This window comes from Maylandia zebra, linkage group LG9 (genome assembly GCF_041146795.1).
Source record: "Maylandia zebra isolate NMK-2024a linkage group LG9, Mzebra_GT3a, whole genome shotgun sequence".
NCBI lineage: Eukaryota > Metazoa > Chordata > Actinopteri > Cichliformes > Cichlidae > Maylandia > Maylandia zebra.
Genome location: NC_135175.1, coordinates 27,723,609 through 27,746,388, shown reverse-complemented (window position 1 = coordinate 27,746,388; position 22,780 = coordinate 27,723,609). Strand labels below are relative to the sequence as shown.

At 38.0% G+C, this 22,780-nt stretch overlaps 3 protein-coding genes across 3 annotated transcripts; all 3 read right to left on the bottom strand.

Moving 5' to 3' along the window:
• Positions 1-333: 333 nt before the first annotated feature.
• otos (otospiralin) lies at positions 334-3,324 on the bottom strand. Its single transcript, XM_004551854.6, has 4 exons — positions 3,192-3,324; positions 2,972-3,038; positions 2,496-2,519; positions 334-774 (listed from the first exon to the last, which is right to left on the bottom strand). Exons 2-4 carry the CDS (start codon positions 3,027-3,029, stop codon positions 587-589), a joined length of 270 nt encoding a protein of 89 aa, XP_004551911.1. The 5' UTR covers positions 3,030-3,038; positions 3,192-3,324; the 3' UTR covers positions 334-586.
• Positions 3,325-3,447: 123 nt separating this feature from the next.
• LOC101463925 (apolipoprotein D) lies at positions 3,448-9,697 on the bottom strand. Its single transcript, XM_014414094.3, has 5 exons — positions 9,539-9,697; positions 9,220-9,335; positions 8,538-8,659; positions 7,267-7,352; positions 3,448-6,492 (listed from the first exon to the last, which is right to left on the bottom strand). Exons 2-5 carry the CDS (start codon positions 9,328-9,330, stop codon positions 6,263-6,265), a joined length of 549 nt encoding a protein of 182 aa, XP_014269580.1. The 5' UTR covers positions 9,331-9,335; positions 9,539-9,697; the 3' UTR covers positions 3,448-6,262.
• Positions 9,698-10,146: 449 nt separating this feature from the next.
• LOC106676778 (apolipoprotein D) lies at positions 10,147-18,730 on the bottom strand. The gene is made up of 6 exons (XM_024803789.2): positions 18,690-18,730; positions 14,330-14,390; positions 13,569-13,684; positions 13,316-13,452; positions 10,953-11,038; positions 10,147-10,821 (listed from the first exon to the last, which is right to left on the bottom strand). Exons 3-6 carry the CDS (start codon positions 13,677-13,679, stop codon positions 10,595-10,597), a joined length of 561 nt encoding a protein of 186 aa, XP_024659557.2. The 5' UTR covers positions 13,680-13,684; positions 14,330-14,390; positions 18,690-18,730; the 3' UTR covers positions 10,147-10,594.
• Positions 18,731-22,780: the final 4,050 nt, after the last annotated feature.

The following is a 22,780-nucleotide window of genomic DNA, read 5'->3' as shown; positions in this document are numbered from 1 at the left end:
GAAAAATATGGGTGATTATAATATTCCTCAATATGACCACGCGCAAAGCACGTTAAATCATTTCTAATAAATTAATAGATCAAATTAAAGTTCAAGTCTTTAAAGTTAAAACGGTAAGTGCGGTTTGCTCCATTTAAGTCCTGTTTTGACAGCCTGCAAAATATACTATAAATAGTGATCGCAAATTTTGAGTCTTTTTGTAAGCCTCTTGTTAAAGCAAAAATGGCAACAACAATAATAACAAATAAATAGATAATAATAATAATAATAATAATAGCAATAGTATAGAGAAAATACTAGATCTCTAAAGACTAAAAGAAATCTCAGACTCCATTACATATTTGAAGAATGGTTTGTTTATTTATTTGTGGCACTTTATATGACAATAAGAGGGCTATTTATGTCTAATTCTATTGTATATATGTGACTAAGCTACTAAAAAAAATCTGTGTTCCTTTTCACATCCCCCTTTTGTTTCATATTTATAATAATTTCCTTATTTCCCTTTAATAAACCCTCATGATAACATTTTTTTTTCATGTCATGCTCTTGTTACTTTTTCTCTCTTTTGGGTCTAGCTCCTCTCTTAGTGTTCATGTCCTGCATTGGTCTCATATCCTAGAGTGTCTCCTATGGGCTGGTGGGCGAAGAAGGCCCGGGCCATCTCATTGATGTAGTTGTAGGCACCGATGGATCTGAAGTACTCAATGTAGTTCCAGAAGTCAGAGGTGGTGTACGGCCAGTAGGGAACAGCTGGTGGTTCATCATAAGGCACTGAAAGACACATGGCATGTCAGAAAGGACAGGGTACATACAGTCTCAAACAGATGCTGTTACAGACCATAAAGTATCATGTTAGGGATTTACTGATGATATTTTGTAGTAAATATAGTTTTTGGTAGTAGTTCATATTCACACATTCAGAAAAGCACCAGGTGTTTTTAACTCCTGATATATCACAGGCACCGTTTCCCACATATGAAAGTGAAAAGAGAGGCAATGGCTATTTATTTTTCACAGAGAACAAAGTGAACCACAACGCTGCACAGGCATTGCCTTTGTTGACTTATTTAACATATTCTATGGAAAATGTGGTTCTTACAATGCTTTCATTTCCACCAGGTATTTAGATCAGCAAAGGGTTTTGTTGCTGTCCCAACTCAATCACAGAACAATGGTATTGTATTAGGTAATCCTAAGTGTAAAAGCTTTATTTTGACAGCTAAACACTGGCAAATCATAACAACAATAGTTGCCTCATATTTTAAAGTAAAAAAACAACAACAAAAAACCCTGCAACAATAGAGCAAAACCCCCAACAATCAGACGACCCCCTCTGAGCAAAAATACCAGGTGATAGTGGGAAGGGAGAACTGGTGTTTACCACTCTCAGAGAGATACAACCAACATTATAGCTCATTAGAAACATCTTTATTGCATTTAAAATCATATATTTGCTCTTGCTGCTAAATGCAAACGTTAATTCAGGTGTCCAGGTAGAAGCCTGTTTAAAATGAAAATTGAATGTTAGTTTGTAGAATAAATTCCTACAAGTCATGAGTTGAAGAGATTATTATAAACAAAAAAATGTGCATGTCATATCAACGCTCCTTTTAAAGGCTAAAAAGACCAAATTATTAACTAATATGATTTGTCTCTAGTATTTCTCTCTAAATAAATACCTGATCTATGCATCCTGATTTTTTTTTAGCATTAAAAGTGTTCTAGTTTATTAAAGTTGCTTTAAGATTCCATTTGAAGACTGTTACCACCCCATCCACCCATTTATAAGCAAGGCTTATATCACTGTGGAGAAATTCTTTTCCTTGGTAGGGTCACAAGAGTCTCAGAGGTCACTCACCGCTGTTGGAGCCTACATGTGAGAAAATAATGACTTAGCATCTGTCATGTGAGTCAGTATTTAAGGACAAGCATAGCTGACGCGCCCTTTCTCCTTTGTATTCTTGTATTCCAACAACAGTGTGTGGGGAGGAAATTCAAATATACATGAATGGCTTTCCTTTGTGCGAATGCTCCCTGTTGACATAGTTGCTTTGAGTCGAGCTCAGTGCTATAAAAGGCTGTGGAAAAAAAACTGAATGTCTTCAAATAACCCTCATGATGAACCTGGTGTTGAGTCCACATGACTCATTTGACCAAAAGACATTGACTAATTTATGGATGACAATGCTTCCCAATATTTATTTGAAATAAAAAAAAATGTAGCAGTTCATTTTCCTATTTGTAAACATTATATGCCATGTACTTGTAATGTTATCTACAGAAGAGTTGTGAAAAGTTATAGAAAACTTTTGATGCAGATATAATAATAATAATAATAATAATAATAATAATAATAATAATAATGATAGGACATATATTTCAAAGAGAATGCAGGGTTTGATTCACCGGCCGCATTTGGCTACTCATGTATGCAAAGTTCATTGAGCTTTTTTATATGTCTGAAGACGTCTAAAAGAAGTTTGAAAAGTTACCTCCTTCTGGGATGATCCTGGCCTCTGCAATGAGGAGATGGAGAAGGAAGGGGGGAAGGGAGAGAGGGAGAAGGGGGGGAAAAGTTAACATTTCAGGCATTCCTTGAGCACAAAGATGGGATTCAGGTCTGGAAAAGAGAGCTTTTTCCTAGGGGACTACAAATACCTGCTGCCTCCTCAAATATTATTGTTAACTATTCACACACACACACGCACAAACAGACTAAACCAGAAGGAATTCATCATGGAGACTCAGAGTCCTCTTTGTACACAAAACAAATCCTCTCCAGCAGCACTGTTACATCACATGATTTCCAGCTATTTTCACCGACATTTCTACATGTACATATATCAAACTTAGTGTTAAAACTTATTAATGTTTGCACTGCATGAATAAACTCAACTTTAGCTACAACACACCAACTCTTGAATTCAAGGGAACATATTTTCTGTGGATTAAAAAAAGAAAAACTCACCACTGAGATGACAGGCAAAGAGGCAGAAGACAATACCGAGCAACACCAGCAGCTTCATGTCGCCCTCCTAAATGAAGAAAATGCACACCAATGCTGTAGTTTGTTTGTTTTTTTGTCTATGTTGCAAAAGTGAAATCTCTTAAACATTAAATAAAGTGAATATCTTGATATATATACTAGAAATCTTCTGAAACCAGAATCAAACTCTGCAGCTGTTTACCTGTGAATAGTCTGTGAAGCCGTGCAATGAGATGCTGCTGATCTTCTGCTGGTTCACTGAGGTCTGTGGTGTGAGGGGCTCAGTGAAGGAAGAGGCAGCCGACCTCCAAAAACACACTTAAGCAAACACACACATGCAAGCACATAACCCCGCCAGGTCTTGCCCAGATTATACTGTACCCTGTATACTCAGAGGGGAGCTGTCCTCATATTTTCACAAATATTTCTCTCAGCTGTGTACACATCGCACCTACTAAAAAAAAGAAAAAGAAGAAGTAGTTTGATTTATTTTGAATTTCAGGCTCATTTATAGCTGTTTAATTTGGGAGGAAAGTAAAAAATTGAACACAATAGCAAGTTGGTCCTTCTGGACCACCACTGCTACTGATCGAGTCTAATAGTTAATGCTGTAAAACAGTTTTACTTCTGATAAAGTAGAGCTGAGCTGAATGGCTTTTATTATTTTTAAATGATTATTCTTTGTTTATAGAAATAAACAGACAAGCATTTTTTGATAAACAGATAAACATTTTACCCCAACAAAACCTACTGCAGCAACTGTAATGTAAACTGAGGTGTAAATTCTGATTAAAACACCCAAACAAAAACTGGGAAAGAGAAAAGGCAGCATGAATGGCCACAAGTGTAAATCTCTCCTGACTCTTTTAGTAGAGCAGTAACATTTGGTTCCCCATAATAAATATTTAGTTCCCTGTATAAATAGTCAATGAACTGGTAATCTGCAAACATTTTTTTTATTTTATTTTAGTCACATTTTTAAGGATGAAGCCAAATATTTGCTGGATCCACATTCTTAAACCTGACAAATAAAATTGTCACCATTAAAATTAAATGGCATCCTCACAGCCCCACAAGCTACGCGTCTGGTGCCTTCTTCACTAATCCAGACACAATTCTCAGTCCATGTCTCAGCTGCCAGTTCAGAGTTGGCTAGTTCTGGTTGCCACTCAATCCCAGGACTGACACAGAGAAACAGGCAGGCATTCACATGCACATTCATTTATAATGTCTTTAAAGCAACATCTTTGTGATGTTTTCATGCCACAAAGAAACCCCTGCATCACTGTGCTGCAAGAATAATCTGTCGACTATATAAAAGTGATACTTCCCCCCTTTATATAAATCATGTCAGCGGTAACCCTTAAAATCTAAAAATTTATTGAAAATACTGCATTTCCCCAATCAGAGTGAATCAGAATAGAATGTTCAATATATTAATGATGGTTGTAAAGAGTACCTGTAATATACACAGAACCTTTTTTTCATCACCAAGGAAAATGATCCACTCTAGTGTCAATATGCAAACATGAAGTTCAGAGAGTAATGTACATCATGATATCATCTTTCTATCATCTCCTCTATCTTTTTTTCCTCAGTGTTGTAGTTATTTGCCTTTTAGGCACTTTTTCATGTTCTTGTCTTTGTTTTACCTGTTCCTCAACTTTCTCTACAGGGAGTGCAGAATTATTAGGCAAATGAGTATTTTGTCCACATCATCCTCTTCATGCATGTTGTCTTACTCCAAGCTGTATAGGCTCGAAAGCCTACTACCAATTAAGCATATTAGGTGATGTGCATCTCTGTAATGAGAAGGGGTGTGGTCTAATGACATCAACACCCTATATCAGGTGTGCATAATTATTAGGCAACGTCCTTTCCTTTGGCAAAATGGGTCAAAAGAAGGACTTGACAGGCTCAGAAAAGTCAAAAATAGTGAGATATCTTGCAGAGGGATGCAGCAGTCTCAAAATTGCAAAGCTTCTGAAGCGTGATCATCGAACAATCAAGCGTTTCATTCAAAATAGTCAATAGGGTCGCAAGAAGCGTGTGGAAAAACCAAGGCGCAAAATAACTGCCCATGAACTGAGAAAAGTCAAGCGTGCAGCTGCCAAGATGCCACTTGCCACCAGTTTGGCCATATTTCAGAGCTGCAACATCACTGGAGTGCCCAAAAGCACAAGGTGTGCAATACTCAGAGACATGGCCAAGGTAAGAAAGGCTGAAAGACGACCACCACTGAACAAGACACACAAGCTGAAACGTCAAGACTGGGCCAAGAAATATCTCAAGACTGGTTTTTCTAAGGTTTTATGGACTGATGAAATGAGAGTGAGTCTTGATGGGCCAGATGGATGGGCCCGTGGCTGGATTGGTAAAGGGCAGAGAGCTCCAGTCCGACTCAGACGCCAGCAAGGTGGAGGTGGAGTACTGGTTTGGGCTGGTATCATCAAAGATGAGCTTGTGGGGCCTTTTCGGGTTGAGGATGGAGTCAAGCTCAACTCCCAGTCCTACTGCCAGTTTCTGGAAGACACCTTCTTCAAGCAGTGGTACAGGAAGAAGTCTGCATCCTTCAAGAAAAACATGATTTCCATGCAGGACAATGCTCCATCACACGCATCCAAGTACTCCACAGCGTGGCTGGCAAGAAAGGGTATAAAAGAAGAAAAACTAATGACATGGCCACCTTGTTCACCTGATCTGAACCCCATTGAGAACCTGTGGTCCATCATCAAATGTGAGATTTACATGGAGGGAAAACAGTACACCTCTCTGAACAGTGTCTGGGAGGCTGTGGTTGCTGCTGCACGCAATGTTGATGGTGAACAGATCAAAACACCGACAGGATCCATGGATGACAGGCTTTTGAGTGTCCTTGCAAAGAAAGGTGGCTATATTGGTCGCTGATTTGTTTTTGTTTTGTTTTTGAATGTCAGAAATGTATATTTGTGAATGTGGAGATGTTATATTGGTTTCACTGTTAAAAATAAATAATTGAAATGGGTATATATTTGTTTTTTGTTAAGTTGCCTAATAATTATGCACAGTAATAGTCACCTGCACACACAGATATCCCCCTAAAATAGCTAAAACTAAAAATAATTAATAGATAATGGGTTACCTAACTCCTTTGTACAATTTTAACACTTTAACTTAGTGATCATTTTATTTAGAATTTACATGTCTTTTCAAAAGGCAGCAACAATTAAAAACAGATATATTGAAGTGGGATGAGTTCATAAGAGAGGAATAACTGAACGTGTCTATTGGTTATTATTTATCCTTGCAGTTCTGATCTGTGTGTGTCATCCTGAAAATGTCGATTCCTTCATCAATTAGCAGCTGTTTGGCGTAATGCACAGTCTCTGGAGGCAGATAGGGCGACCGGGCAAGAATCCAGCTGTAGTTGAAATGAAATATGCGAAGGATGTCTGTGCAGGAGTACACGACAGACAAGCTGGTGTAGTCAGTAGTCAGAACCCAGTATGGCACATATGGAGTGACTGAGAACAAAGAGAAAAAAAATGTATAAAAAACAAACATTTTTCCAAAGGAGAATCTCTATATTGATTTTCTGAATAAAACTGATCCAACTTAAATGTGTAATATTATGGAGCCTGACAAATATATGATTTTTAGTGACTTAAAAATCTGCTTTTGGTTTTCTTTTTCTCCGACAAATGAAACATAAACAGATTTTGTGTAGTTTTTTTTTATTGAACTATTTATGCTTTGCCTCTGCTCTGATCTGCTGGTTGATTTATTTGTGGCTTTCGAGTTTGTTTCAAACAGGGACATAGCATGGTGGAAGAAACAAGCAACATCAACATTCATAGCAAGTCCCAAGGGTGTTTCTTTTATTGGCTAAAATGCTAATACTGATAGATCAGCAAATATGTAATATGAGTTGATAAAATCAGCCCACTGATAAATTAGTCAAGGTAATTACAAAATTAAAACATCATGATGATACAACAGGTTCAATAAATAAGACCGGCTACAGCCATGACATTAAAACTGTACAGTATCACAGTGCTTTAAGGCAAATGCTTGTATCAGCATGTCAGTATACTCACAATCTCACACTATATTGTCATCAACTAAAGTACTGGACAGCTCCAAATTATAGCCAACAGAAGGTGTTTGAGTGAAAAAATACAAATGTCAAGATGTAATTTCAAAGGACCACCAGACTTCGTACAATTTGATCTCAGTAAAGCAGGAATACTGCAACGTTTCATCAAATAGTTGATAAAATAAGGATAATAAGTACTTACAATATGAGAAACTGACTCCCAGTTTGGCCGGTTCTCGTGGGTCTGAAACTACACCTGTCCCTTCTGCATGCCTCTTCTTATCTTTACTGAAATGAAAAAATATGTCAACAAAGATTTCAAACAGACTAACTATTAATTCAACTAATTATAAAATCTGCTGCTGGAGGCGTGGCAGACAGAAAGACAGAATCCCTCATGTAGGTAAACTCCACCTCGGGTGTGCCGGCAATCAGCTTTAGGTCAGTTGTCCATGGTCAGTGTCAGCTTTATTACTTTTTGCTCATCATACAATACACACCCTGAAGGAGTTTAAAAAAACTCACAAAAAAATCAAATCACCCATCATCATGGCTTGGACCAAGGTGTGCTGTGAGCTACTGCTGTAAGCCCTTTGATTTGAACATAGATGTATCTTCCTAACCACGCTAGAAACTGAGACAGACTCACTATTCGTGGAATCTTTTGCTTTTAACATCCTGGTCATAATACCTATAACCAGATGGCAGTTGCCTATCCCCTGGAATGTTTGACTCTTAGACCTTATCACCTTTGTTTTACTTGTTTGATGTTTCACATGCCTTTTGCCTATGTTTAACACTCACTTGTGCATTGATGTAAATAGCATTCCTTTTCAGGGTTGGCTTACCTATTCATCACTTGTCACTTAAAGCCGATGGTTAACTGTTTGTCATTCCAGGCTCTGGATGTAATCTCTGAAAGTAATCCTCAAATTTATATTGTATTCTGTCATCTGTGAGTCGCCAATATACTGTGCTCCTATTGGTTGTCTTTTTCATTACTTGCATCAAAGTTGGGAGAAGTTTGTCACTGTGGCAACATGGCAAACTAAAACGGCAAAAGTCCTGTGCAACGTTAATTCAAACAAGAATCTTTTTTCAAATAAGAGGAGTTGCCCATTGCTGACCATAACAAAGGATTTAGATTTAAAGCACTTTTACGCTGTTTACTTTCTTGAATCTGGGACTATATACAGACATATTTCATACATAGAGAAGAACATGATTTTTGGTACAATGAGTTTTGAAACAAAGCATTCTTTCTGATTCTTTACACAGACAACAGTTTTTATGCCAGAAACAGTAGAATTATTTTTGTCTCCAGCATCATATCAACCATACAAATGAGAGTGATATCTTTTCAGTGGTATCAATATTCCTTCAAAAGAGTATATGCTAAAAGAAAAATGGAAGTTGCAGAGAAATGTGGTGTCAAGCGAACCAACAATAAGAATCCTTTGCTATAGTACTTACTAGATCTGCGAGGTCAGCAGCTGGATGGTCCCATCTCTCCTAATGGAGTAGTTTATCTCAATGCACTTTCCTCTTGCAAAGGGAGCAGGCAGCTTCTCAATCTCATACCATTTACCCAGGTACTGTAACAACCATAGGCAAGTCATTAGATCTGTGCAACTCTTTGTTTAATAATTATAATTATTTCATTTGTATATCATTAAATAAAACACAGTTAGAAAATGCTTCACAGTTTGCATAAAATCACACATTGAAGATAGGTGTACATATTCAAGCACACAAAAAACACGGTCAGACATGTGGTCTTACACTCATTCTTGCATACGCACTCACATAAATACATATTAGAAGAAAAGCCAAAAATATTGGGAATAAATTTGAGGAAATGCTAACCTATAGAAATTAATTTTCAGAAGGCTAAGGCTGACCCAATGTTTAGAATTGCAATAGCCTCTAGATTTAAAAGAAGAGGGTGTGTGAGAGGGTGTAAAAGAGCCCAATCAGATGATCAGAGAGGACGACTGTAGTTATAAGGTCCCAGTAGCTCAGCTATATATATATATATATATTTAGGAGCCTTTATATTTAGGAGGTCTTTATATGTAAATTTTTTTTAATGGATTTCACTGAAAGGCGGAGAAGGAAAGCCATTATAGGAGTGTATGCCTTAGTTTGTACTCACCTGCTGAAGGTTAAAGTTGGGCTGCACCTTCGGAGTAGGACAGGGACCCCAGTGATAAGTCTGAGCTGATAGCAGAGGGAGCATCAGAAGGAGAAAGCACACACCAGACATTGTTCCTTCAGGAGATTAGGGTAGAAGTTACATTAGACGAGAGCTATTGCAGGAGTGTATATTTTCAGTAGCAATAATGCAAGAGCTGCATTAATAATATACTTAGAATTTCAGTAAAAAGATACACTATGGGTATTAAAACATAAATCTTTATGCTCAAGATGTTTGTTGTATTTCCATTTTATTAAAGTTATTAAAGCGTTCTTACCTGAGCTCTATACAGATGTCAGGTGGAAGTTAGAGGCTGAGCTCTCGGTCACTGTCTGAGCTCTCCAGACAAACACAGGTCAGCCTTCGCATTACGTCACTCGGACAGCATAAGGACATCTGTTTAACTAATTGTAATCATGCGCACATTCCTGTATGGTGAAAGTGCTGTCACTGTGAGAAAGGATGAATGTCGTTATTCATTCAGGAACCGCTGTGTTAATGCTGGGTTCATCCCCGAATTAAGCTGATTTATTTCTTTATCATTTTCATTTGAATTGTTTGTCATACACCTGAAGATGCCACCTTGGAATGAGGGAAATTATATAAATGATATTATTCTTCATCACCTTTAAATGGTTTACAGATAAAATAACTAGCTGAAAATCAGTACTGCTGGCTCTTCAGTTGTACCGCTTTATTGTGATTTGAGGCTAGGAACAAAGATGATTTATGTGTGATATTTCTTCCACTTTATTACAGTGAAATTGCAAATACTTTTTTCTTTATTAAAAATAAAATGCCCCTCAATTATTTCACTGTGGGTCAGGATCGTATAGCATTTTCTTCATTTAATGACAGTTATAATGAATGTAAGCCAAGCCAGTGTTTAATCGGTTCATCTTTAATGCCAGCAGAATCTTAGCAAAGTTTTTCCTACACCAAGTACAGCATGTTTCATGGATTATTACATGCAATCAAGGATATGCAAACACTCTTTAGTTGATTAAATCCAAAACCTTTAAAAATAGGACAGCTTTTACTGAATAGTTTCCAACTATCAGGCGGCTCACACAGAGTTCAAACCATTTCTGTGTTCATGTCTGTATGACAGCACTTTGATTTGAAGAACTGTGACATGAAGATGAATCATGATGGAAATAACTTTTGCTCGATGAGATGATCGTTTAACTGCAAAACATATTAAAACACAAAAATAATGTACTTTTTAAAAACAAAGGCTCATGTAAAAAGTTACAGGCGTAGGTAATCAAGGAAAAAACCCTCAGCGAGAAAAACACACTCTACAATAACTGAACATCTCTGCCAGTTCTTGCTAAACGCTACAACTCTGATCTGTGGGAGTCATATTGGAAATGTCGATCCCCCCGCTGATCAGCATCCGCTTGGCCTGATCCACCATCTGTGGAGGCAAAGAAGGTGACCGCGCAAGAATCCAGGCGAAATCAAAGTAGAAGATCCCAAAGACATCTTTGCAGGAGTACACAATGCTATAGTTGGTGTAGTCGGTTGACAGAACCCAGTATGGGGTGTAAGGAAGAACTGGGAAATAAAGATCAGAAACAGAAATAAAATGTTAAAAGGAGTGTTGTAACAGTTATATATATATATATATATATATATATATATATATATATATATATATATATATATATGATAAAGGAGGTACCTACAAGACAAGAAGTTGACTCCAAGCTTGGCTGGTTCTTGTGGGTCTATAACTTTGGCTGTCCCTTCCAGGTACCACCTTTTACCCTGACTGAGAGAGACAAATATGCGATTTCATCAATCTATTCATTGTGTCATATCTCTTATCATACCAAGGTCTGTCTCTAGTGCATTTGCTCCTAATCAAAACTTCACTTGAGGTGTGTCACCACTAAGCCTTTTGTCAATATAGATTACATGGCATTTTTTCATACTCAACCCAGCTCTTCAGAAGAAAAATACTTGTGCAAACATTAAATCAACACTCGGAACAAATCCAAAGAAAAGTCACTAGAAGTAAAGTTCAAGGTTTCACCCTGCAGACAAACACATCCATTATTAGCCATCTATTACCAGCGGCCAATTGCTTCAACAACATTAATGCTACTGCAAGAAACTAGACTTTTTTTCTTTGTTGTTATAGTTAAAAGGATTTTTTGATATCTGCAGGCGGAAGTATACTAGCTTTTCCCTGCGTTATTCTCCTTTATGCTAAATGTAGAATGTTTAGCTGATTTTAGAGTTTAGAAATGTGTTAACATAGAATGTAGAACTATTGTAGAGACTCTGCCCTTAAAGTAATAAAGGCTGACTGTGTCGTGAACTTAGGAGTAGAGTGTAGGAGACCTCCCCCACTGAGTGGAAATTCCCCAGAGGATGTTTTAGGGTGGGGGTCTCAACATTTGTAACTGGATAACTGTGGTCTGGAAGGGAGAGGGGTTTTATGACCTCTAGGGAGTTACCTACACCCACAGTGTTTTAACTGTCACGCACACACATCCACACGCACACTCACTCATGTGCACTCACACATACACACAGGTATGCGTACACAGTCACACACGAGCACTCACATAGACACGTGGGAACGCGCACATGTAGGCATTCATGTGCTCGTGCACATAGACACAGACAGAGTTTGCAGCACACCGTAGGGGGTTTTATGATGGGGTCGCTTCTATAAAGCTGGCTGTAACTAACAAAGGGGTGAAGATTTTGGAGAGGGACACCGGCCTCGTCTTCCCTTCTAGAAGTGCATGCTTAAATGAAGATAAATGAAGATGAGTAAAAGATGAATAAAGATTGTGTGAAAATGACTACCAGAGATGGGCAGTAACGCGTTACAAGTAACGCGTTACTGCCCATCGTTACTGCCCATCACCGGTAATGCGTTACTTGTAACGCGTTACTGTAATCTGATTACTTTTTCAAGTAACGGGTAAAGTAAGGGATTACTATTGCAAAAACGGTAATTAGATTACCGTTACTTTCCCGTAGGAACGCTGCGTTACTGCGTTACTAAAACCGTGATTTTTTGCGAGAATGTCTCACGACAGTGACGTAAGCGAGTGCGCCGTTAGTGACAACAGCTGTGTGCAGATCAACAATGGATCACATATCGATTGTGGGAGAGAGTATGAGCGTGCAGCGTTTAAAGCGTGGAAGTACTGACCTTACTTTGAGTTTGATTCCATAAAAAGTGACAAAAACATTAGCGTCCATCGTGCGTGGGAAGAAAACTTCTTTTTACAGCGAAAAAAACCCCTAAACTTCCAAGCAAGCACCGAGTGCGCAACGACATAATGGGAAACTCGCGGATTCTTCAACTGACCGCGGCACACCTGCACCAGGGTAAACCTCCGCCTACCGCAGTCCTGCTTTACAGGTGAAAATAGAGCAACAAGACCGCTGAGTCTTTGACTTTATTTATTTTCTGCTGTGTTTTACTTGCATCTATTTGAAAGAGTGAGTGTAAACACAAAAAATATTTTATTTTATGTTCTGGAATGTGCAGAAAATAGGTTTAAATGTTAAACTAATTTATTCAAGTTAGAGAATGTTGCATATAATTAAATTTTTGCTTGATGCATAAAGTTAAAAGATTAAAACTGATAAAACAAGTAAAAAAAAAAAGAGACTTTTCCATTTGATTACATTTTGTATGATGGATTATGTAGAAAAAGTAGAATTGGGCTGAAAGATCTATCGCTTTATCACCTCTTCAGGTTGTAAATCGTGTTTTTAAAAAGTAACTAAGTAACTAAGTAATTAATTACTTTTGAAAATAAGTAATCAGTAAAGTAACGGGATTACTTTTTTGGGGAAGTAATCAGTAATTAGTTACTGATCATTTTTTTCAAGTAACTTGACCAACACTGATGACTACTGAGTCCGGTGCCATCTCTGGATGCTCGAGGAATAAAAAGAACCGGGGTAAAACTGATTTCTTAACATAAGCTTATCTAACTCTACGGACAAATGAATAGTATCAGTCCATCTAACCTATATTCCAGTCATCAATCCATCGACCTGATCCTTCAGTACTTACTGGTTCTGGGGGTCCCACACCTGTGAGTACGACACTTGAACAGACCCATCTTCCATCATGGTGTTTTCCTCCCTGATGCACTGTCCTCTTCCAAAAATATCGGGCAGCTTTTCAATCTCATACCACTTACCCATGTACTGTAACAAAAAAAAAACAAAAACAAAAAAAAAAAACAAACAAAAAAAAAAAACACCCAGCTATGAGTTCTGCACTAAAAAATGTTTACTCTGGATGCATATATCTCTTTGCTCACCGGTTGAAGGGTGAAGTTAGATTGCACCTCTGGAATAGGGCAGGCACCCCAGTGAAAAGTCTGAGCTGAGATCACGGGGACCAGCAGGAGAAGAAGGTACGTAGCAGACATGGTTCCTTTAGAAGATAAAGGGGGGATTGCAGAAGTTATGTTATGCGGCATTTATACCTGTCTCAGTTCATCCAGCCTTTTTAATACATGTAGAGAGTGTGTTTCACTCTATTTCTAAAGTTGAAAAATGTCATCACCTTTTATACTGAAAGGTTAACGGAAACTAAATACAATACATTTTTTCCTCACTCTTAAGATTTGAAGCAAGTTCCCCATTTAGTTGTGAAATGGTTAGAAGGTCACAGATTTATTAAATTAGACAGAAGAAAGCGACAGAACAAAGTTTTGCATTCTGTGAGGGTTAACTATTGTAGCAAATATTGTCACACCTGTTTTCCTGGTTTCAGAAATGCTTTCTGTGAGACACTGCGAAGCATGTGTTCAGCACCATGTCATAATCATTAAAAATATATATTTTAATACGGACAACAAGCATATGGTAAATGCAATCTGCAAAGATATCAGAATACATTCTGATTTAGGATAACACAAAAAAAATGATAAAAATGAGTGAAAATTAATGCTGGAGTGAGTATTACAGAAAACTGTATTTAAAAATATCAACATTGCTAAAACAGTACAAATTTTCAATTGAGTTTGGTGTTTTTTCTGTTAAAAAAAAAAAAAAAAAAAGTAATTTAAGATCTTACCTGAGCTGTGTGCGAATGTCAGGTGAAGGTCCGAGGCTGGGAGAAACTGAGTGTGTGAGCTCTAGGAACAAACATTTTATATACAGTTCACAGAACAACAGAGGTTGGCCTCCACAACACGTCAAACAGCACTCACCAGCTCCTTATCGCTAGTCATAAGAATATTCTTTTGTTGTGAAATGTCACTGGGATAAGGGTTAAATATTATTGATTACATTTTTTCATTCAGGCCTCATATGTTAATGCTCACTTTATCTCAGATTTGCTTTGTCATTATGCAATGTGTTTTTTGCTATTATTGAAAAATGTACCTTTTTTTTTTAGGTAAATTACATGATAGATAAACTGTCAGCTTTAACTATTTGAAGCTGACATTTCTCTTCTTTACATAAATCATAGTTCACTGTCACTCGCAAGGTTAATAATAGTTAACATAAAAATAAACCAAGCTGCTGTTTAATGTGCAAGAAATTTTAATCTATACTGAACCTTAATAAAATTTTTCAATCTCAAGAACAACTCATTTGACTTATTGTAGTTGTTGTCAATAATAATAAATACACTATTAGGCAATGAAACCAATGTCATGTTCAATCTATAATATCCAGAGACAGTAAGAAGCTAACCCTGAGTTAAACTACAAAACATAGATATCAATGGAAAGCCCAGGATGTCCACTATTTAGTACATTAGGACTTAGTATGGTAGCTCAGATAACTCAAAAGAAATAGACCAAAAGCAAATGTCCAATACAAAGGACGTAAATGAGCAGGCTGGTTCTAAGGAGGATATGATGAAGATGCAATTTGGTAATTTAAGTGGAAACACTATTAAATTCTCAGGATATCATAAAACATTAAAAGACAGCAACAAAGTAAAACAGGTACAGATCTGAAATCTGAAAAGCTAAAATTACTTATATCAGTTATTTCCTATTTCTGCAGTTCTGATTTGTGTGTCATCTTGGAAATGTCAATTCCTTCGTCAGTCATGAATTGTTTGGCATGATCGACCATCTCTGTTGGCTGTTAGGGCAATTGTACAAAAATCCCTGGGTAGTAGAAATGGAATATGTCAAAGTCACTTTTGCAGGAATACATTCTTTACAGTATGGCTGCTAGTAGTAATATGATGGCACTAGTCCAATATAGCGGCCAACCAAACCCGTTTGACAACCTGTTTGATCGGTTTCGTGCGTGTGCGCATGCGCGTTCAGGTGTGCTGGGGGTATGCGAGTTCATGTGTGGAAACACACAGGGCTCAGAGAGGTAATATGAGTTCATGTGTTTTTAACTGGGTTTTAATTTAATCAAACCATGGGTTTTTAATTCAACTACTTTTATTGCTTTGGCGTGTCTCAACATTTAGTTATGCAGACATATGTGTTCTTAAAAGCAATTCTTTGTTTTAGCGTGGAGTGGTGGAAGCCGTTTTGGTTCACAGTGTGCATTAACATGCAGGAATGCTTCTTATTTACATCTAGTCAAAAGTGTTGGTAATAGTGTTTTAATCACACTCATTTTGTGATTCTGACAATGTCTCAGCTTGCAGTGATGGAAGCATTTTATTTTAAAAACGGCACAAAATGGCAATTTCTTCTGAATGGGCAATTTCAGCCTGTTCACAAGCGTTCCGTTTAATCAAACCACTAGTTTTAGTTTAACTAGTTTTTTTACGCATCTACTGGGGTTTCTTTCACGGGTTGATGCGATCATTTTATTTAAAAATCGGGATTTCGGGATGTTGAACTAGATGGAGACAGAGCCAGCTAGTTGTTTTTAGTGGCCGGTATTGGCTCTTTTTGTAATTCTACGAGAAGGTAAAAGCCCCGCAGATGTACCAGTCGAGCAGGGTCTCGCCTATTTTCTGAAGTAGCCAGCAACAGCGGACCCTTAGGCCTATCTTGGCCAGTTACACCGGAGCTCAGCAACAGCCTGCCCCACCCTCATTGTTTTAAACTTGCACAGCAAGGTGCCCTGCAGGTGTATCGCCCCCCATCGACATCTCATCTATTGTTTTTAGAAGCACCCGGTCCTATATGAAGCGTGCACCAATGCTAAGTGCATGAAGTATACCTTTACACCTATAGCTGAAAAGAGTCTGCATCCATAATTTGTGGATCAATTGATTTGTTTTATAATGTGGCACTTTTTTTTTCCCCACAAACTGCAGATGATGAAATCCTCTTTATTTGAGAAAGTGTCCCTAAGGTATTGCTGCTCACTGAGTTCCCTAGCTACTTCTTTACTATGTCAGTAAACTTTTTGAACAAGGCAGGTATCACAGATTTAAAGGCACATCTTAATTGAAGCAAAGGCAAAAAATTGGAATGAATTTTATGTGGCTGTTCATATTAAATCCATCAAAGAGTGAAAATCCAAAAAGCTGCTGCAATCCTTTGTATTAATGATCTCTTTCTGTGTGTGTGTGTGTGTGTGTGTGTGTGTGTGTGTGTGTGTGTGTGTGTGTGTGTGTGTGTGTGTGTGTGTGTGTGTGTGTGTGTGTGTGTGTGAGAGAGAGAGAGAGAGAGAGCATGCGTGCTCGCAGAACGAAAGTCAAGGCAGGGTGGGGTTTTTTTATGCATTTCCAATCAGCTTTTTTGTTTTGTTTTATTTACAAGAAGTGTACACTGTTCCAAAAAAATAGTAATGTCAAAGTATCTTACTGTATATTTTACAGTTTTGTACTGTCTTTCTAGAATATCTTCAATTTACATAAGTAGACTGTGATTTTACATGTCAAAGGTAAAATAACATAACATCACTGTAAATATAGTAAAACACAATTTACTTGTTTTTTAAACATATTTTTTGTACATATGCATATTTAGATTGTAAAAATACATTCAGAAATGTATCATAATTTCACAAATATTTGTCTGTTATGTGAGAGAATGATCTGTTAAATTCAAATGTAATACTATGGAAAAATATATAAAATGATTGAAAATTAATGAGAATAATCAATAATTAAAGGAGTATTTGAATTATAATTTTGCTGAAAATTTCATGTCATCTAGGTCTGATTCAATAATTCAGAGGTAACAAGTGAAAATATCATTGATAGGAATAAAAACTAAAAAAAATTGCACGGCCACGCTGTGCTAATTATATATTTCAAAAAATAAATGTAGAGGTAGGAATTGCAATTAATATAAATCTCAAAGTATTCACAACATTCCTGAACAGAAATAGGCCTCTGCACCTGGGGTGAGGGTGTGGCCATGAAAACAATGTGACATTGTTTTCATGGCCACTCCCTCTGCATATTTCTTAAGAAATGAAGCGTCTTTACTGGGATATTTATTGTCAAACTATGCGATTTTCCAAATGTGTGTGGAATAAAATGTTGTGACCAAGAATCATTCAGGATTAACAACACAAACTGTTTTGATAGCAGAAACAGTCTGTCTTATAGTTCCCATACTTTACCGCTAGTTTTACAAACACATTCTTCTTCATGTCTGTCAACTTTTTAGAAAACCCTTTACAAGAATAAATGTGATGATCTGTTTTAGCTGAATCAAATGTATTTGTTTGTTTACTTGAAATAAAACCTATTTTGGAAACCCTGTACATGAAGTAAAAAGTATTGTGTTGTAAGTTCTGGCTTTAATATTTCCAGCTGATAAGGAGACATATTGCATTTCAAACGCTTAATACAAAAGACTTTTAAACGTCCACTTTGTCTGTAATGACAGTATCAAGCTACAAAGCATTGTTTTTACTAAAATTCAACATTTTCAGATGAAAATTTTACTGCTTTTAAAAAAAAATTATTTTACTGTAACAACCCCCCGAATGCCGTTTTAGGATGATGTTCTTGGAGATTCCAATTATATAGATATATGCTTTTGGAGTGAGGGTGTCTAATACACAAGTTGTCACGCCACCGTGCGGACTTTGACGTCGTCCATTTTGATGTTGTGGGCAATCAGCAGACGTTGAATGGAAGGAATGAAACGAGGGGTGAGGAGACTCTCTTGCACGAACTGACATCGGTAAGGAAAGTCTTTGACGCCATCGCCGAGGCATACCACAATCTGGTGGGGTTGGACGAGGTGAAAATCGAGCAGCTACGGTTGGTCACAGAGTGTTACAAAGGAGGCTGCTAATGTTTTCTCTGAAACACTGATTCTTTCCAAAAAACAAAAAACGTATTGTACCGTATCTTTCAAACAGCTACCCTGCTTATTTTTTCAAACATGCATCCAGATTTTTCTTTTTTAAAACATGTAACCTGCATTTTACCACGTTTTTAAAAGCATGTATCCTTTTTCAAACATGTATCCTGATATGGCCACCCTTCCAAGGCCCTGAGAAATTACCCAAATCACTATGGGTTAAAGATGAGGACTTACCCTATGAACCCACGTAAATGGTGTTGAATTGTGAAGTTACAATTCTTTTCTGTAAAAAAGAAAAAAGCATTTTTATTTTGTATATAAATAAATGTTGATGTTGTGCGACGGGATTGTGTGCTTCAATTTTACTTATGTGCCAAATCGCTACAACATCAACATTTATTTTAAAAAACAAAAACAAAACAAAAAACATTTTGTGTTAAAAAAAACAAAACAAAACTAGCTGGCTCTGTCTCCATCTAGTTCAACATCCCGAAATCCCGATTTTTAAATAAAATGGTCGCATCAACCCGTGAAAGAAACCCCAGTAGATGCGTAAAAAACTAGTTAAACTAAAACTAGTGGTATGATTAAACGAAACGCTTGTGAAAAGGCTGAAATTGCCCATTCAGAAGAAATTGCCATTTTGTGCCGTTTTTAAAATAAAATGCTTCCATCACTGCAAGCTGAGACCGGTCAAACAGGTTGTCAAACGGGTTTGGTTGGCCGCCATATTGGAATAGTGCCATCGTATTACTACTGCTGCTGTAGTCAGTAGACAAGTATGGATAGTAGGAAAGAACTAGAAAAAAAAAAAGAAAACTGAAAAGAAAAAATAAAGACGCTATTCCAGTGGGAGAGATTATCAACTGACTAAAGAGAAAATCTCTTTAGTCAGTTTCCTCCTCATTATAGCTTTATGAACTTTTATGTGTCTCATCTAATTTAAACTGTATTAAGGCTAAAAATCTAAAAGACCAAAATGCATTTTGACAGCGACAGACAGAATGTCATCAAACTGATGCTGCTGTGTCATTAATCACATGATGTTATTGTTATTCTACAGGCATAAGTGTCTGTAGTAGGTAGTTTATGATCATTTCAAGTGCATAATTATGCTTAACAAAATAGCAACCAAGGAGAACAATAACATGAAAAGTATGTTGAAAAAGATGACAAACATATGGGGATGATTAAAAAAATGTTTGCAATATGAGAAGCTGACTCCAAGTTTCCCTGGTTCTTGTGTGGTCCATAACCTTAGCCCTCTTTCGTCCACCTATTCACCTTTTCACACTCATCAAACCTACCCAGGTACTATACACAACGACAATTCATTTATGAGGGTTTTTTTTAAAGCTTTTGTTTTGGAGGAAGGAAGGTTCAGGGTTTAAGTAGTCATCATCATGGGCTCATCCGATTAGAATGAGAATAAGCAGTCAATCATTAGGGATGGGTATTGATAAGATTTTCACGATTCTGATTCCATTTTCGATTCTGTTTAACGATTCGATTCTTTATCGATTCGTTTTTTTTTAAAAAGGAGAACACTAAGTTCAATTAGCTTAGAACTTTGTTTTATATCTTCTCTTTGAACAAGATAGAAATTTAGGAGTAACATGGCCTTACAAACCCAACAGTGAGATCTTAAGAGATCCAGAGCCTACGGCTCTTCAATGGGGTGTCACAGGGTCCCCAGGAAAAAAAAAATTGTAAATGTAAAATAATAAAATAAATATTCTTCTGTAACAATAACAAAGTGTAACATAAATTATTCAGCAGCAATTACACAAGAAGATCCAGTAATGTCCCTGCCTACAATTAAACACATTCACTTACCAAAAATCGGGGGCATCTGCTGTGGCAAATGGGTTCAAGCCTTTTACCACAAACTTAGTCACTGCTCGTGACATTCGTCTATCCTGGCCTGAAAGGAGACGCTACCGGTAGACTGCAGCGAGAACTGCCAGCATCTGAGCCAGCCAGACTCTGTCTGTCTCTCTCATCATGGTCACCTAAATGCACAGTAATGGCAGGTTTTGTAATAAGGCAGATGGCGCTAACATAATATGCACTGTTGTTGGTTATTTACCTGCCGCATTAACGGGAGAGGACGTGCAAACGTTACCGCTGCTGCTGGGTTGAGATTCACGAGTCCGGAGCAGAATTAAAAACACGACATTCATTTAAGGTCATCGTGTGTTTTTTGCATATCCGTAGTGTTTCCTCCCTTAAATGAAATATCTACTTTGCAAGTTGCCCTGTTGTCATCCGTTCTCGTAAAGTATAACCAAACTTTTGAGCGTTTGAGCCGCTTAGGTACCATGTTTCCTGCCAGGTAAATGACGCTCCTCAACGTGGTGACGTCATTCGGGGCGACTGGAATCGATAAGGGAATCGTTTGCAAAAATGGCAAACAATTCCAAGGAATTGAAACAGTGGGAACCGGTTCTCAACAAGAACCGGGTTTCGATACCCATCCCTATCAATCATTTACAGGTTTTGTCGTTTTATTGAATAATGGGTAAATGAAGGAAAGACACACATGGACTGCTATCTCTAAAAAGGACATAAAGTATGATTTAAGTAACTCGAAATGATACATGAACTCAGGAGACTCAAAGAGATACTCACCTCAGCTGCCACCTCATGTGGGAGTGAGGAAAGAGTGAGAGGTAGGTGAGTGCAGTCCTTATATAACGAGTGACAGGTGAGTGCAATTAAGGCCAAGCACCACACCCAATCAAAGGTGAGGAAAAGAAACAAGGTGCATCTGGTGGTGAAGTGAATATGCTGAAAGGTGAGCCTTTACAACAGCCGCCCCCATATTTCTACTGAGAAATATGTTCAAAGGATTAGAGATGCTCTTTTTCACAAAGCGGGGACAGAGGAATCAGACATGCTACAGGTCTAATATAGGTTCAGGGGGTCGACCTAGAGGTCGACAATGCAGGCCAGACAGTTCAGGGGGCCGACCATGTAGCCAGCGGTGGCAGCAAAGCAGGTCTAAATGCCAACCGCGTGGGATGCAGCAGCAGGCCCAGAACTGCAGACCTTCAGGCAGTTTTGCAGGTGCTGGGGGCAATGTACGGGGATTGGCAGAGGCAGGACCAGGTGATGCAGGAGCAGGCAGCGCCCTGACCACTGGCGGAATGGCAGCCACAGGCGGTGGAACTGGTGATATTGGCACTGCCGGTGACGACGTAGGTGCTGCTGATGGTAGAGTATGAGGTGGCTGAATGAATTCAGAGTCATCAGCGGACACAAGGATGTGCTGGAACGGTTCTCCTGAACCTGAACTGGAAGATGTGAACAAACATTGGGCATGCGTGGAACTGCTCTGGTGTTGGAAGTCTGTGATTGGACCTTTGAGTGTCCATCCTAAGCGGGTTTTGACTGCTGCAGGAGATCCAAATGGTCCATGTCTAACTGTTGCAATAGGCGTAATAAGGTGGGTATGATCAGAGCAGTAGTGGAACTGTTTTGTTAATAAAAGGGTAATGGAATACCTTGGAGATGCTTGTATCTCCGTTGGAGAGATGATACGGGGTAGGTGTGGTCTGAAAGTGTTAAGTGACTTGTAGCGAAGGCATTATTGTGTAAGTTTTCTCTGGATGTGCGATGGGAGAAATCTGGAAACTTAAAGAAGAACCTTGAATAGTTTCAAGTTCTTGATGGACAGTTCTGAGTGATAATTTTTCAGCTTTCCCAGTTAGGTGGAGATGCTGAGCTGCTGATGTCAGAAGCATGGTACATTGGGAGCCATCATCAAGTATTGCATATGTTTCCAGGGTTCTTTTGCCATTACGCAGGAGCACTTTCACAACTTTTAATAGTACACTAGGACAGTCACTAGGTTTATCAAAGTACAGTGTCCTCACTACAGGATTAGTTCCAGTTCTAGGTCTCTGATTCACCTCACATAGGATCTGTAAATGTCTTTCCATGCAGGTGGCACATGCTTTCCTCAGATCACACTTCGCAGCCTGATGAGTTCTAGCACAACGCCAACACTGTTTGTTTCTCTTTATCCAGTTTATTTTCTCCTCCTTTGTCTTGTTAATGAACTCAGGGCACTTGCTAATGTGGTGTTCAGGTGAGCAGCAATATGCACATCTTGCCTTAGTCATTATGATGGGTTGTGCTGCGTGTACAGGATCGGATGCATTTGAACCATGTAACATTGTTGTGAGTAGAGAGGTGTACTTATGGGCAGGTCGTGGCTGGTTAAAGGATGAAACAGGACTGTCCTTTCTTGGTTGACACTTGCATTCCATTTGCAACCAGGATGAGAACAAAGGTAAGTCATACATCATATCTCCTTGTTC